At 38.8% G+C, this 17,818-nt stretch overlaps 1 protein-coding gene across 1 annotated transcript; it reads left to right on the forward strand.

Annotated features, from left to right (window-relative positions):
* Window positions 1-17: 17 nt before the first annotated feature.
* On the forward strand, window positions 18-11,936 carry LOC119728020 (motile sperm domain-containing protein 2-like). Its single transcript, XM_038200102.1, has 14 exons — window positions 18-370; window positions 520-577; window positions 1,184-1,342; window positions 2,429-2,515; window positions 2,889-3,043; window positions 4,183-4,243; window positions 4,610-4,648; window positions 5,422-5,546; window positions 6,436-6,708; window positions 7,152-7,213; window positions 7,693-7,798; window positions 8,522-8,748; window positions 9,987-10,071; window positions 11,468-11,936. The coding sequence occupies exons 1-14, from the start codon at window positions 350-352 to the stop codon at window positions 11,663-11,665; spliced, it is 1,656 nt and encodes a 551-aa protein (XP_038056030.1). The 5' UTR covers window positions 18-349; the 3' UTR covers window positions 11,666-11,936.
* Window positions 11,937-17,818: the final 5,882 nt, after the last annotated feature.

Below are 17,818 nucleotides of genomic sequence, written 5' to 3' on the forward strand. Positions count from 1 at the left end.
TTACCTTTTCCATCATCCATGACCGGACCCAATTTGTACCTCAAACTATTTTTGGACGATATCTGTATGAGGTAGCGATGAACGACGATTTACCCACATAAAAAGAATAGATCGCACCAAATCAAAGTCTGTGCTTATTCGCCGGTACGATTTCATATCTCCATCTAAAGTTCAAAAGGTCATTCAGCGAACGTTGCTGTGATATTAGGAGTTGCGTTTCCAGTGTTTCCCGCTGTTGAATAATCATATTTTTAGCATATGATCAAGGGACCATATGATCAAGGCAGATCGGTTGATAAGAAGTTGTCACGTTGAATCCTGACGGCAGTAACACTCAGACAACATCAAAATGCCGGGACCAAGGGCTCTGGTAAGTATAGAAACAGAAAGTTTGTCGGGAGTTTTCAATTTCATTCCACACATGCCTAGGCATGCTGGGATTTAGAATTAGGATTGATTTGCCTTTTGTTATTTTGCTTGTGCTGATGTTTAGAGTTGTACTGTTTTCGATTTTTGCAGCTTGATGAGGATATGGTGGCCCGTTTCAGAGCGGAATTCTTTGAGCAGTACACTGACGGTTTGTATTACCTGAGAGATGTGTTTTCATACAATGACCCCGTCCATCATTTTTTTCCACTCTTGTGAGAACTTAACCCTCTGGACATCGAATTGAGCTGATGTGGCTCGATGGGTAAAATGTAGGACTACAGTTCCGGTGAACCGTGTTCAAGTCCCACACATGTGACCCATATTTGTGGCTCTGGAGGATTTGTTTTAAAAGGGCAGTATAGTGGACAATTGCATTAGGCGGTCCCTTGAATATGATGTCACAATGACCATGTCACTAGCGCAGAACGAGACAAATATTTTTCAGGGTAAACATATTTAAGTCCCAAAAACATTCTCCGCAGATGTCGAGTGGAAGTACTGGTACAAAATTTAAAAAAAATATATGGTTCATGGTTTATGATACACTGCCTTTCATTCAATATTAATAGCTTTTCAAGACATAGTTGTGAAAAAGATCTCTGTAACTATATAAAAAATAAACAGTCCTTTTTAACTATGAAAGTACCCAATTCATGGCATGTTAATATAAAATGAAATCAAGAGAAAAGATTTTAATCTAAGCGTTTACTTAAATCATCAGCCCCAGAAAGTCGTTTTTCTTATTTCTATCCAGGTGGGCACAATGAGGCGTACGATCCCCGAGACGTTGAGGTACTGCGGACCAGCGACAAGTATGTCCACAAATTCCTGATGATTGCCAAGATGGACTTCAAGCTGACAGGGGAGAAGATCAACACGGTTTTCAAGTGGAGGAAGCAGTTTGGATTGAACGGTGGGTTTGAAAACAAAAAGTAAAGGGACAAACCTGTGTTCACAGGAATGGAGTGCCCATCTCTCTTTCATTTAGCGATTGGGCCAGACTCATATGCTGCTGTGGGGAGATCACCACACCTCCTCCACAGCGAGTCTGTTACCTTCCCAGCATTGAATAATGCCGGTACCCATTTAACACCTGGGTTGAGAGGAGTAATTGAGGTAAAGCGCCTTACTCAAGGGCACCACACGCATGGCCACGGCGGGGCTTGAACCCACAACCTCACGATCATGAATCCTGTGCCCCACCGCTAGACCACATGTGCCCTTGAAAACCAAGGGAAATATCAGATAGATAGAACAGAAAGAAAGACTATTCTCTTGCAGTTATCAGAGTCGGGATTTCCTGGTGTTGAAAATGGTATTACAAGAGGAAAATCTGACAACCGTAGTTTCTACCAAATGCATCTTCAACAAAAGACTTGGAAAATGTCAGAGACAACATTGAAAAAAGATTACCATACACATGTACATCCAGCCTTTTCACACGTTATCAGAGATGGGATTTCCTGGTATTGATAATGGTATTTCATCAACTGTAGTTTCTAGTTCTACCTACAGGCATGCAACTTTTCCTTAGATCAGCTATTTCCTTGTTTAAAAACACATCGACTTATATTGCCATTAAAATTGAAAAAAACTCTGGATAAAGTCTTGTACAGCTTGGAATATACTCATTTGTTAATTCCTAGTTTCGTGCTTGTACTCGGTGGGACTTGAGGAAATAGTCTACATACATACATGTGCTCTCTGACTGTTTGTAACCCAAACAGACAAATCGAACACAGCTCTTTCTAAATTATCTCAAAGCTACAATGGGGAAAGCTATAAATAATTCTTATAAACAATTCAACGGGGTTTCAAACAGAGTTGGTTATTTTTACTTCCTATTTTGTCACACAACTACATGTTAAAGTATGGAACTTTTTAGCAACGTGGACATGCTGTTTTGTAATTTTCAAAGCTAATTTGGATGTGATATTGACTTGTGCATATTAATTGCTACAAATTCATGTTTTCATTGCCCATTTTGTTTTTGTTTCAGATATGACCTTTGATAGTTTTGATGAGGAGGTGCTAACCTCTGGTGGGTTTTATTCCCACAACAGGTGCAAGATTGGCAGAAGAATAGGTAACGACAACTAATATTTTTAATTTAAGAATTGATGACCAAATTGTGACCATAAGAACAACCAATCAGAGTCATGATCTGTTTTTACTTAAACACTAACCCCTTGTCATTTTTGCAAGGATCGTTCCTCCATAACGAATACAGGAAACAAATTACACATCCTTTGTACTTATAATTTTAATAATAAGTAATAATTTTGGGTATCGGTCTTCCTTAATCCTACAAAATCCCTCAGACATCTTGGTGAAATTGTGAAGGGTCTAGAAAATTTAGGGTTAAAGGATGAACAAAAAAAGGAGAGGGGGTACTTAAAGCATATCTACCTTACTTTTTGGTGAACAATCTTAACTCGTATTACTTTTTTTATTGGTAGTGTGGTTCAAAATTTGCAAGTACAAGAAGGACCCGTCCAGGACCAACATAGTGAAGCAGTTCATGGCCTTCTGGTTGAACAAGATGGAGAGTGAGGCGATGGGAGAAGACGTGGTCATCCTCATGGACATGACCAACGCTGGCTTGAGCAACCTGGTAGGTTCCACTCACGAGTGTTGTGAGACTCGAGTCCAGGACTCAGTCTTGAGTCCGTCTTGAGTCCCAATTTTGGTGACTCAGACATGACTCAAGTCGCATTGGCAAAATTAATATTCAGACTCAAACTCAACCATCATGACTCGGATTCGACTCAAATGATTTGTGACATGAACTTGGACTTGACCCAAGTGACACAAGACTCAGACTTGACCCAAGTGACACAAGACTCAGACTTGACCCAAGTGACACAAGACTCAGACTCGTACTCAACCCAAGTGACTCAAGACTCAGACTCAGACTCGGCCCAAGTGACTCGAGACTCAGACTCGGACTTGACCCAAGTTACTCAAGACTCAGACTCGGACTTGACCCAAATGACTCAAGACTCCGACTCGGACTTGACCCAAGTGACTCAAGACTCCGACTCGGATTTGACCCAAGTGAGTCGAGACTCGGACCCAGACTCGACTCAAGTGACTTGATTGCAACACTGCAGCTTTGAAAATTGTGACAAGAAATCGTATTTTAAAAGTGACTCTTAGAAGACTCTGTACATTTCCCAGCATATTCATAACCACTGTTCACCATGAGATGATTGTTCAATGTCAATTTTTATTTTCTGGTAACTGTTTTTTGGAAAATATCAAAAAAAATTCATTACAAAATTGCACTTCACTAAAAAAAATTGTTGCTGAAAAAAAATGTCACGGAAAAGTCTGGTACGTGTACATAAAAAAAAAAAGGTTAATGCGGTACCTGCTGCTGTGTACATCAGATTCACACCAGCGAACCGATCCCGTTAGTTCGGTGGTCGAGTGGTAAGTCATCTGCACTAGAAAGCAGGAGGTCGTGGGTTCGAGTCCCACCCAAGTGATTTTTTCCAACTTTCACTCAGGAGGTAACATACTGAGTATACAGTGTTTATACGTCAGTGAAGGGCAAAACCTAATTTGATAAAAAAAAATCATTGAAGTAATCCTTTTTTTTTTGACGATGTGCTTTTTTATCTTTTTTTTATGATAAAAGAAAAAAGTTTGTAACAGATAAACAAGGAACAAAATATTGTTTTTATGAGAAAGAGGAAGTTTGTAATTCTCATATTGAAGAGTAATATCATGATTTCTCTCCCTTTTCAGGACATGGATGTGGTTAAATTCATGATCACTTGCTTTGAGTTGTACTTCCCTGCGCTTGTTGGTGAGATCATATTCCTTTTACAATGCTAACACAACACCATTCATACTGTGTTTAATATTAAGGGTACTACCAAAAATACCTCCAGGGGACAAAAAACCAACAATATAGAAATGGCTCAGAATAAGTTTTTCCTGCTTCTTCTGTGAAAACCACATCAAACAATTTCCGTTGAAAGAGACTGTGCAACAAAAAAAAAGTTATTTACAAAAAAAATTCCCAACGATTCACCTGGAGCAAATCGACTTCAAATGCATTCATATCATGCAAACAGAAATTTGTAAAGAAATTTTTGTAGCATTAAATCTTATTTGAGGAGAAAATACCCTGCTATTGTCTTCAACTGATGTTTTGTTCCCTTCTTTGCAGGAATTATGCTGGTACACGATATGCATTGGGTTTTAAATGGTGAGTGTGCATTGTTTCAGTAATGCATCGTTTTGTTGAATTTGTTTTTATTTCACTTAACCTAACTTAACAGTGTTCAGGAACTAAAGAACAAAATAATATTTGAAAAGAAAAATACATTTTACAGTACAGAGCATCGTTTAGAAGGAAGTAAAAATAATAAAAGAAGGTCAATACAGCACAAGCATGAACTTCATGAGAACAATAAAAAGTTTGTGAATTAATTACATTTGTTTCCTTTTATGGTTATACTCCCCAGTGTATTGCATTTTTTGGTCTTTTATGTAAAGCTTTATTTAGATTTATACCAATGAATAAATACCGTAAATTTATACATTTATACTAACTGCATATATTTGACTCGCTATATACAATGTTTTAGAATTCACAAAATCTTAATCCTTCTATACAAACATACATTCTGTGTCAAGTTGTCCTTTCAGTCAAAATCAATCAAGTGACTGTTTTCAACAGTTAAGAGCTCCCAGTTTACATAAAGCAGGATTGACCGGCTGTGACTGTTTATGTAGCTTGCTACAGTTATGCTTTGACTGCAGGTGATTGATAAGCCAGCTGTGCCTACTTCCTGCCTGCTTTTGTCTGTTGACTGAATTTGACTAGTCAGAGTGTTTGCTAGAAGTATGATATGACTGTTATTGACTAGCCTGTGTAAAAGGCATGGCGGGGAAGAAGATTGATAATTTTTTTGAATTTTGACTGTCTGTGACTGTTCAAATAGCAGGAGGGGTAACGTCTGTAAATCTTTTATACAGCTATTTGGAAGATCATAGAGAAACTGCTATCCGCAGAGTCGAGGGAACACATCAAGTTTGTGAGAGGGCCAGGTATCCTGGAGCTCATTGCACCAGATCAGCTTCCACCGTATATGGGGGGCACGGTGAGTCATGACTGCTTATTTATTAGGGGTAAAGCAGTGTTTTCACCAGCTATCGTAGTCTGAAGGGAGTGAGCAAAATGGGACCAAGTAGTGGGTTAGAAATTGTTGTTTCTTCAAACCAGTTTTGGATGAAGTGCGGTATTCGGAATGGATGACGGATAAACACGCAATGAGCAAGGCCGGAAATATCTGTCAGTCACCCGCTCGCAGCGAGCGAGGCCGGAAATATCAGGGTGTGCTACCCCCAGATGACGGCCTGAACCCGTCTGGCATTGAGATTTGTGAAAACAATCCTGCGCCTGGGTCTGATGAAAGTCAAAATTATCCCGGCGCGAACTGGTTAATGATTTGATAAGGTAGATGTTTTTTGATGTAATGGAAGCTTTTGGGATATTTTGTGTAAGTAGGGATATTAGCATTGGGGACATTTTTTTGCATCAGGGAGATGAACATTCTTGATATGATGAGTGGAGACAAATATTAATTAATTGTCTTCAAATACAAAATTAAAAATGCTACTACATTTTCAAACTTGTTTCTCTTGTCATGGCTATCTTGAAGGTACAAAATAGTATAGAATTCCCAATTTTGGACGAATAGGCTGTCCGAAATCAGAAAAATAAGCATATTTCATTGAATGTTTCACGGACAAATGTTGAATACATATTTTATGAAAACAAAAAAGTGAGATTAGGTTAAGCCAATTGCTGGAAGGTCTTCATTGGTTGTTGTTTGTCCTTAAAATCTTGGATAATGTAAGAATGGCGCTCAATTTTTATGCTTTATTTAGCATTTTTGAGATGACATCTAGTTGATATGGACATTTATTTTTGATATTTAGATAAGTTTTAGATATGACTTTACACTGCAATTTGTTTTCTTTTCACAGGACGAATGGGAGTGGACATGGCCACTACCGGAGGAAGAAAAAGACGTCCTGTTGGAAATTGAAGACAGTGACGACCACCAACAACCCCCACAGGACGACAGCATGTTCTCCATCCCCAACGGTGACGTGTCACGGATGGAGGACGGGACCCCCGAACCTTCACCCCTCAACTCGCCCAGAGCCAAGAGGGTGCACTTTGCCCCGGGGACTGGGGGGCAACAACTGGGCGTCGCGGATGAGGGGGACGGGCTCACCAGTGAGAAGAAGCGAATGGTAGGCCACATTTTATTGGTGGAAAATTTAACGGTTTTTGTATTAAGGTTTCTCATTCTAAACATGTCCTGAGCACGTTGAAATTTAATTAAATAAATTTCATTCAAAGTTCATTTTTGTAGGAGTGGGATCTTCAGTTATTGCCATATCTTTTTATCAGTGTAAGTTCTTGTCATAAGTTGATATTTACGACTGTTTCACTAACATGACTACTACAAAAAAGTTAAGTTGCTACTTTCCTTGCCTACTAATCATTGAAAGTATATGTATGAAATACATACAAATGAATTAATAGAAACAGTGCAATTTAAATATAGGTGTCATTTAAAAAAAAGTTTACTATTGCCTTTCTTTTGACATGGCAACTTGACAAAGTTTTACCCAAGACTTCAACTTTCTGCTCATCTTGCGTTTTGTTTGTTTCATGTTTGTTCTTGTTGCAGCCAAGAAGAACGCCCAAGAAGCAGAAACTTAATATACACAAAGGAGCTCTCCTAACGATCAAGTGAGTTAAAACAGTTGATGAAGTTTTACAGAGACCAAATAAAGTCATGCTGCACACCATTAGTGTTGCAGAAAGTTCCTGGATCTGTTTTAGTTTTGGTAGAGTCAGTTACAAATCCAGTCACAAGTAAATTACAATTACTTCACAAGCCCGGGCCCAAGCAACAGGCAGTGAACAACGGAATAAAGGAAGGCCTTTGTCAAACTTTTATTGGAATAGCTTGTAACTTGACTGTTGTGCTTATAAATATAACACTTTATACCAATGTCTCAAAGAGCTTCGAAATTATTCCCCCCTGCTCATCAGGCAATTGTAGTAAAGTGTCTTGCCCAAGAACACAAACACTGTGTTCCTGTCAGGGTCCGAACCAATTTACCGTGCATATGAATCGGACCACACGGCTCCACACTAACTTAAGCCCAAACCAATGGATTTTGTAGCATTGAAACATTTCAAATCATTCCTTCCCTCACACGTAGGCCTGGCGATCAACTTGTATTTGAAGAGCCCTCACAGCCTACCGACAATGAACCCTCCCTAGTAATGAGTCTGACCAATACCACCGACCGTAAAGTAGCATACAAGGTAAGGGCCGATTAACACTCGGCATAAACGCAAAGGCAAATTGGTGACAAGTCCAGTTTTTGTGCTGTGTATTTGCGAAATTTGAATATACTTCAACCCTGGGCAATTTCACTGTGAATATTTTGCGATGTAAAATTAGCTTAGTATTTAGCTTAAGGCTGCCGTTAAGGAATTTATACAGGAAAATCTACGGATAACTTTGTTGCTGTAGCTATGATAGAACACAAAACTCACAAAAGAGTTTTAGTTTTACATTGTATCACTGCAACTTCCACTCATTACTTACCTCAATATGCAACCCTTTAAAGGCGTATAGGATTTATCTAAAAAGTAACCTACCAAATTTATTTTCAAAAAGCTGCCTTATATCAAAGATCGTTCTGGTACTAAACACCCCATTATATTATTCTGTCTGGCTTGCTGTCATTTAGAAAAAATCAAGAAATGTAGGCGATTTCCAAGGAACTGTCAGTTGACTGAGTTTTTGGAAATAAAGAGTTCTATTGACGAAATCGTGTTTCGTGATCAAAAGATTGTTCGGGATTTTTCACTGGTTTCTTGAAAGTGTAAAATCCTCTGAGCTGAAAGTTCAACAGGTTAGGTGTTGAACATTCTTCTTGCTTTGATGTCGAGTGGTGTTATTATTGGAAACGAACAAAATGCATGAACAGCAAATGATCCTGTACACATGTAAATCTCACCTTTAACGCTCCTCACTTGCAGATAAAAACCACAACTCCCGACAGGTACAAAGTCCGTCCTAGCGCAGGCCCAGTCAACCCCGGTGCGTCCATCAACGTGACCATCACGCTGCTCTCCGGAGACAAGGACTCCGTCTCCAGAGATAAATTCCTGGTGATATCCACGGAGCTGACGGAGGTCTTGCGAACGCCGGGCGAACTGACCGAGTTCTGGAAGAAGGTGGAACAGGATGATATCATCGAACACAGGTACAGTGTTGAGTGAGAGTGTCGCTTCGTGAATCTTCTTTGTTTTTTTTTAGGCTGATGGTAACTTGGGTCTCAGTGAATTATTCCTACAGCTAACATGCAGCGAATGTAAACTCACTGGATTTGGTCAGGTAGTCATTTGGCTCAAAATGGTACGTAGTGGAATTTATGGTGCATGGGCTCTGTGCGCAAGTACCCCCTCAACGGTAGGAAACGGAGAGTTGGGGGAGACGACTGGGGGAGACCTTACGACGCTTTGCCCACAGCGCCTGACGCTCACATGAAGATGTTATAGCTTGGTGCACATTCAAAAATAGTCCTGCGTACTTCGCATTATACGCACGTGAACCAGTACACGCATGCTGTGTGTCTCGTCCATGGGGATTGTGAAAGTCGTAAATAGTGCCCTCTCTAGTTTGCGCACAGAACCCATGTTGCCCATTGTTTTGATTCGTCTACTTTAGGGAATTAATTCTGTAGTCATATAGTTCAAACAAGTTATGCGTTTTGTTTGTTATGACATTGGATAATGAGCAAGATTGGATAATGAGCAAGATCTGTTTAAAGGGAATGTACATCATTGGCTTATGCTTTAATTTTCAGAAATGAACTATTTGAGGGGTTAGTATAATAGATCAAATTATTGTTACACTGACATGTTTGAAGTTTTGTTTTCGAAAATGCTGGAAAAACCAAGAAAAACAAAAATGTTCAAGTAGTCTGGTTCCCTGACTCCACTGAAGATGAAATGGATCTTTTTACAAATGTTGGAAAATTGTATCCTAAGGGAACCAGTCTAGCTGACCTGCACCCATTCATGAACATAAAACCAATTAGCAAACAAAATTGGACTGAAAAAATGGTAAATTTGGAGCAGTAGTGAAAAATAGTTAGGTTTTTCCTACGGTGGTCGGCTGACCACCGTTGGAAATGTAAACAAAAATATAATTTTCTTGAAAATGACTTCACACCAGGTGCCATAATTTTAGAGGATGCTTTAGACTGTCATTTACTTACATCCTGTAAGGTATTTTGTAAAAACTTGGTCATTTTATTTTTCGATGTTTGCAAATGTTGTATTTTCCCTTTAAGCAACAAGTATTAAACTTAACATGTACTAAACCAACTGGCGTTCACCACCACACAAATTCTAGTTGTATTTTTCGAACTTGTATTGTCAAGCGTATGGATAGCAGATATCGCCGTCCCAATGACTGATCTTCATATTTGTGATCCAGGGTTCGATGTGTGTTCCAGGCTTCAAAGAAACCAGAGATGGACATAGCTGAGCTCAAGAGAGACATGTCAACGTTAAAGAGCAAGGTAAAGAAGTGTGAAAAAGTCTTTGTAATAGACCTAAGACGTAACGACGCTACGCATTGCTTACATGTGCGCTTTCCTATGAGAGCCAAGCGTGACGTCACTACGGCTCAGGACTATTCATCAACTGTGATGATACAATACAGACTTTTGGAACTCAATCTCACAAGTTTTGGAAAGGTAGTCAGGGTCTCCCAGGGTGAGAGACAAAACTTTAAAACGGTGGTTGTGTTTAAAAGTCCGTAACTTGAAAAGTACATGAGTGATTCGAATGATTTTTGTACTAAAAGAAAGCTTATGAATTGGGCTTTCATATCCTAGATTTTGAAAGTGCTACATGCAGAACTTCACTAAAATAATAGCCCCGACATTTGGGTTTCGTGTTTTTTGACTCGCCCCGTATTTGCAGAAAGTTACAGATCATTGCATATTAGACCTGTTCTAATTTCCCCATTTCTTTCGCGCCGAAGTCAATTAATTTGACTTTGTTTAATTGGCTCGGCAATAGCACGGCATTTATAACCATTTGGCTTAGCAAATTGAGTTTGGCACGGCACCATTCCTTGACTCGACAGGGTCTGCCCTGCTATTGTTCCAAACGGAAGTGGCACGACACTATTCTTAACGCTGTGCCAATGCCGTGCCAAAGTTCATGCAGTTCAAAGTTGGGGCAAACATTTTAGGAATGCACATTCTCAGAATAACCTCTCTCACGTCTGCATGACGGAGCGTGAATGTGGTACAAATACTCAATAGTGCGGAAAGTGCATTTATCCAAACAGGATCATGCATATATCCAAAAAGTAACCTACCAAATTATTATCAAAAAGCTTACTTGGATCAAAGATCGTATTGGTACTAAACACCCCATGAAATTATTCCGTCTGACTTGGCTGTCATATTTTAAAGAAGAAATCAAGAAATGTAGGTGATTTCCAACGAATGAATTTCCTCAGAATAACCTCTCACGTCTGTATGACGGGGCGTGAATGCGGCACGAGTAATCAATAGTGCAGGAGTGCATTGAGCTGCTTGAAAAATTCTTCAACAATAGCAGGCTACTCTGCAAAATTTGCAGCAGAGACCACTGACCATATTTAACCCTAACCCCTAGTAGTTCCTCAGGCCTACCCTGCTAAATCCAACAGAGTCCAACCGGAAATTCTTGCTCAATCCACTGTGCCTTATTTTCAGTTGTCTGCTGAATCCAACGGAGTCCAATGTGGCGTGACAATGCGGTTCAGTTGCCTGCTGAATCCAACATTTTGCATGAGGAATGTACACAAGGGGTTTACTGCTCAATCCAACAGGCTCCATCGGGTATATGATATAGTTGGATCCTATTGGATTCAGCAGGTTAAACATTCAACAGTGTGGACTGATTTTTTTTCCTCTGCAGGTTGACAGCTTGACGCAGCAAGTCGCCACGATCACAGACAACACAACCAAACTGCTACGACTGGTGCTAATCCAACTTGTGCTCCTACTGTGCCTTGCCATGTATTACTTTCTCTTCAGCCCTAGCGGCAGTGTTGAGCAGCCGGCGATGTCCGGCGCTGAGGACCAAGGAGATTACTGCCCAGCGGTGAGAGACTGAGATTGTTGCCTACTTACTGGAATTTTTCTTCTGTAATTGGACATTTGCTAGAACAGCAGTGGATCAAATTTCTGCATTGATTTGGGTGAATCTACGAAAGTTTTGAATAGATGAAATAATTTGAGGCTGAACTAACTGGGCCCAATTTCATAGCACTGGTTAACAGTTGGAATAAAAGTTGTGCTTACTATGGCAGAAAATCATGATGTTGCTTAAGCACTATTTCATGGCGTGGATGTGCTAACGGTTGAGCGCGCACGCAGATTTCTGATTTAAAGGGAAATTACAACATTTGCAAACATAAAAAAACGAAATGATCAAATTATCACGAAATACCTTACTGAATTGTTAGGGACTGACAGTCTAAAGCATCCTTTGAAATCGTGGCTCCTGGTGTGCTGACATTTTCAAGAAAACCTGTATTTTTCCAACGCTGGTCGGCCGACCAGCGTTGGAGAAAACTGGCTTTTTTTCAAAATTGTTCTTAATTTTTCATATTTAGTTATTCTGACTTTTTTTGCAATTGATTTACACACCTCTGAAGGGTACAAGCCTGCTAGACTGATTCTCTGACCTTACAATTCCCCAAAGTGTATTAATTGCTCCGTTTCATCTTAAGTGGGGTCAGGGAACCAGACTACAATAACATGATAGGTTTTCTTGGTTTTTCCAGCATCTACAAGCCCAAAACGTGAAACAAGTCAGTTTACCAATATTTTCTATAACATATTAATCCTCCAAATCCATTTATTTCTGAAAATTGAAGCAAAAGCAAATGTTGTACATTCCCTTTAAGCAACTTTTTCCTCTGTGGTTAAGCGTGCTTTTGCTGTGCTTACTGCTTAATGGTCTATATGAAATAGATGGAGGCTCAGCCAGCACAAAATCGGCTGTTAAGCAGCGCTATGAATTTGGCTGCTGGCTATGCAGAATGTCAAATTTTAAATGTTTGGAATGTTTAGCCATGTCCAAATTTACTGTTTGCGGCTGTGGCTTTGACCATTACTCACTACAGTGTATATCCCCAGCCACAGACTTAATACCCATTTTGGACATATTGTACTTAGAATATTGGTTGTTCTATTCGGGTCATTCTATTAATTTGGGTCCACTGTTTTTTTCACGTCCCTGTTACATCTGACATCTACGATTTTATAATTCTGATACACTCCTTAATGCAGTTGTACCCCAAGAGTTATTACGAACTTAGCAAACTACCTACCCAACAAATAAAAATTGTTTGAAGTTACCAAGGTTACAGGAAGTGGACAGGGAAAAAATGTGACACTTCGGAACCTACGTTTTGTGCGATGGCCCATTTGGAAACCCTCGCCCAATTAGGAACAGCCCGCAAAACCTTGCTTTCCCAATTGGGAACTTTTGCCAATGGGCAAACTAATAAATCTTATACATGACATTGAAAAAAAAAAAAAAAAAAAAAAATTGTGAACAGTATTATCATTTCAAAGATCTGTTGATCCTTCCAAAAATGGGCCAGACTTTTGTGCAAACCGTTTTATAATACAGAAAATTCAATGTATTATGCAATTGTTTATACTGTGCATGAAATAAGCATTTTGTACTCAAATCTGTTTTTTTTTTTTTTTAACGGAACTTAGTGAGAATATTTATTTGCAGTTTGATGAACGGATGTACAGTGCTAATATGTGTGTTTATTGCCTCAAAATTTGTCTGCATTTTAATGCTCAGATTGGCAAAGGTGTTTACATTGATTGAATTTACTTGTTTTTGATCAGGCAGAGAAAAAGAATTGTGTGTTTGCAGTAACGACCTTAATATTTTAGCCACAAAAATATCCAGGTACGTCAGGTTACCGTAAACACCATTTTATTTTTTCATTCAGCCTTAGTTGATGTGTATTGCCTGTTCATTGTTATGAGGTTTTATTATCATTCATTTGTTTTGTTGAAAGTTTAACGTTAATTTGCAACTTTAAGTAGGAATTTGTGGCAAATGGAGTAATATTTGAAACTTGCCTTTGAAAATGTAATTTGGGTCAAGGATAACTATGACTTTGAGGAAGTATTGAACAGCCATATACTGCATTTAAATTTTGTTTACAGTTACGTTGTTCTTTTTTCCAGACCTAGGCTTAAATTTTGACAGACCTAGGCTAGGGATTTTTGTGAAAATACCAACTCTGCCAAAGCAGTGAACTGAGCAAGTTCGGGTGAGGACCATTAGTCAACTAGTGGTTGATTCACATGCGCACTCATAGCCCCATAAATGTGGCCAAGTTACTGGACTACCTCCGTAAATAAAGGCCGGACTTGGAACATGTACCCGAAAATGTAGTCCAGTAAATTGGCCACATTTATGGGGCTAGCGCACTCATAGCAACATGCATGTGCCTCTTGTCAAACGATAGGCCAAACGTCATCTAGAAACGTTTTGGTCCCGACTCCCCATTGTGCTTTATAATGCGCACAGCTATTGGTAACCAGCGATGCAACCATGCCCGTGGTCCAGTTCCACAGTCATAGTTGACTATAGTAGTCCAACCATTCTTCATTCGAGTGAAGTTAGTCAAACTATGGTTAACTATATGGCCCTCGCCCGACTTTGCTCCTTGTTGAAACCCCATCCCATTCCCCCCCCCTGCCAAAAAAAAGGCTCAAAATGCTTCAAAATTAAAAAACAATATTTCAGTGTAGCGATGGCAATGTATATAAAAAAAATTGTACTTTGTAATTAAAGTTTTGAGCTTGCAAAGAAAGAACCTTGAAACTTACCTGCAAACATCTCTTTGCAAAGTCCTCTTGCAGCATGTGTCCCAACCTAGCAACAGTGCTTGAATAGCGCCCTCGTGCAGCAACTGCACATTATGTGCATTGTGCAAAGAATAAATATTGTTTTAAGTTTCATTACCCTTGATGATTTGAAGGTTTCTTTTAGTATGAAATGTACTGTATGCATCCTGAATAATTCCTAGCTTTTTAATTGCCTGAAAAGTTATATAACATACAGTTGATGCATACATGTGTATTTGTATTGAGATGCTTTGTTGAAAACATATTGAGTTAAGTTTTGCCAATCTCAATTTTCATAATTTTTTGTATTATTTCTAAAAAGAAAAGGAAAAAAAAATAATTGAAAAAAAATTGTATGTGTAGATTAAATCCTTCAATGGGAAGTGTAGATATCAGTCTGTATATATTGCTGTATAAATTTCACAATTTAGATTATTTTTGTACATGTATTAAATATTGATTGGAATGTAAGTTTCAGTTGATGTGTGTTCATGTATATTCCAGAAAATACACCTTGCCCGATTTAAAAAGAAAAATGCACTTAATGTACAAACAGGACATGCAAAATGTAAACATATGCTTATGCCACAATTAAAGAAAAACATTTGAGATAAAATGTCTGTGAAAATGGTTCTTTATATGTTGTGAAACTTAATACGATGATTTCCAAGACCTCCAGATTAAGATTTTGACATGCTCTAAAAAGAAATTTCTAAAACATTTTGCCCATGTAAAGAACTTTTCAGTATCCCACATCAAACGGAGTGCTGTGGCCTTGTGCTTGAGGGCATTGGATCCGTGGTCTGCAGGTAAAGCTGCAGGTTGTGGGTTCGAGTCCAGCCTGGGGTCATGGTGCGTGTGCCCTTGGGCAAGGCACTTTGTCACTCATTGCTTCTCTCCACCCAGGAGTAAATGGGTACCTTTGAGGGCAGAGATGGTTATTGTGATTGAATTAGCTTCCTTGTGCCTAACAGGCTGCATCGAGCTGTATACTCCCCAGGGAGCTGAGATGGTATTTGGAATGTTTAATTGGCCTAATGATCAGGGGTAATAAAAATATCAGAGCCGGTTATTATTATTATTATTAAACAAACCAGAAATTCAGTAGGCACACACTCTGCTGGGTTAAATACAAATTTAGGTCATTTGTTTTTAATGTCTTATTATTAATTCCAAACAAATATATTGCTAAACATCGTTATCTCCAATTGTAATAATGCACAAAACATCAACATCATGAGTTTTTAAAACTACAGAATATATGATTGTTTTCTTTTTTTCGCATGAAAGCGGTTTCTGAATCTGAAAGACCCATCAAAACTTTTTGACAATTTCCAGCACTGCCAACACAAAAAATGGCGGAATCTCGGTATTACAATCAACTATATCTGGTTTACTATTCAAATTATGCAATATTCAACATCCAACAAGTCAATGCAGCAAAAAGTATATGTACATCCATGGATATGGTCGTTTGAAGTGGCCGTAAGTTCTTCAAGAACTTCGTTTTTCATTAGTTACCTGAAATGGCGTAATCTCGGAACAGACTCTTTCAATGCCTTCACTAGACCGATCTATTAACCCTTACGATCCCCATCCAGTCAAACTCCAACACCAGGGTTTGTTGGAATCTGTTGGAGTGAGTACTGCACTAGTAAACTGATTATGCTTTACATGGGGTTAGGCACACCACAAATAAACAGAGTCCAACTGTTTATGTGTACAGTTCACCATATGGTGTTGGAATTTGCAAGGATGAGGAAGGTTCCTAGTAAATCAGCCTAGGGGTTTGGGTTAAGCCCCGCCCTTGACCAATCACAGCCGCGATTTATGTCTAACATGCGTGCATGCGCGTATGATGCGAGCTGCTGCAACATTCAGTGTGACACAGGAAAGGTGCACGTGCTGCTTCCCCCACCATGGTCAGGACCTGGTAAATCGGTCTATTATTGGCCAAACATGGAACCTGCAGGAACTCGAAAAAAATGTGCTAAACTTGCAACTTGTACTGGAAAAAATAACTCTCTTCAAGTTTTAAACTGCTAATGCTGGAAACAGCAGAAGGATTTCATCACTTCCAATTGACAAAACTGATAATTCATAAAATCTTGTGTAATCACTGTCATCTTGAAGAAAATGTTTTGTGTGTTTTGTCTTGTATTGTCTTTTACATCTATATTCTCCACTCAAGTTCCATCAACATCTTTACCTTTTCCTCACTTTGTTTAAGTTGTCAAACATATGCCAATCTCTCAAAGTCAAACATTTATACAAAATAAAACTGTAAGAATAGAAAGAGACTTCAGTTTTCTTCTGCGTAAAAGCATTGTTTAGAAAGGAAAATGTGCCCTGAAACAAACTGGATATTTCAATGAAATAACCAAAGTAAGGTCTCCAGAATTCTATTCTGATTAAAAGGATGATTTGCATACAATGCGCATTGTAACATTTAAGTTCATGAAATGTTTGACAATGCATTTGGTTTTTTTTCTCTCAAAATTTTCTTATATTTTAACAATCAGTATAAAACATCACTTCATTATTGATATACATATTTTGTTTTTCTTGAAAATGTAAACATAGATTCCGCTTACAGACAATCATTTCCACGTCCATAAACGTCTTCAAATAGTATTAGTACTAAAAATCATTCAGAATGTCGTTTCAAAATAAATAATGGGCAAAGTAGGAAACTTACAAAATAAAACGTTTCACAACGAGGTGATAAAATCATACAACTCACACAATACTGATATAACCGAACCCAAACTTTGACCATTAAAATTTGAGCTTGAACTTTGACCTGTGCCAATGACCAGCCAATCCCATGATTGAAAAACATAAAACAAAGCCACTAGATCGCAAAGACGTCGCTCTAAGCTACTTTGTAGCTCACCCTTTTAAAACATATTTGGACATGATTTTTCTGTCGTATAATTATAGCATCTGTGATGAAAGGTGGGATATATGGGGCAAGACATGCATATATGTAAAAATACATAACGGTGAGGACCATTTCAAGAATTCTTCTGGACACAACTGTATTTTAATGGACTCAATGCATGAAGTAGAGGGCGCTTTTCAGCCACTTTTGAGAGCCCTGTGGGAGGGGCACTAGTTTGTACTTGTATTACATGCACCCCGAGGACAGACACACAAGGGAGAACAACAGATTCTTTGATGTCCTCTAGAGTTCATCTTTTGTTGAAGGCGGTCCTCGATCGTGAGTTTGTGTGCTTAGTCTATGGGAGAGTGTTATATTATAAAGACAAAGGGAAAGACAATGCCTTGTTCTCGAGAGTTATGTAATCCACAACGACATGCGTCTGAATGTGCAAAAACTTGTAGCCCCTTTATGTGAGCGTCAAGCGCATCAGCAGGA

Source organism: Patiria miniata, unplaced genomic scaffold (assembly GCF_015706575.1).
Source record: "Patiria miniata isolate m_02_andy unplaced genomic scaffold, ASM1570657v1 HiC_scaffold_20, whole genome shotgun sequence".
NCBI lineage: Eukaryota > Metazoa > Echinodermata > Asteroidea > Valvatida > Asterinidae > Patiria > Patiria miniata.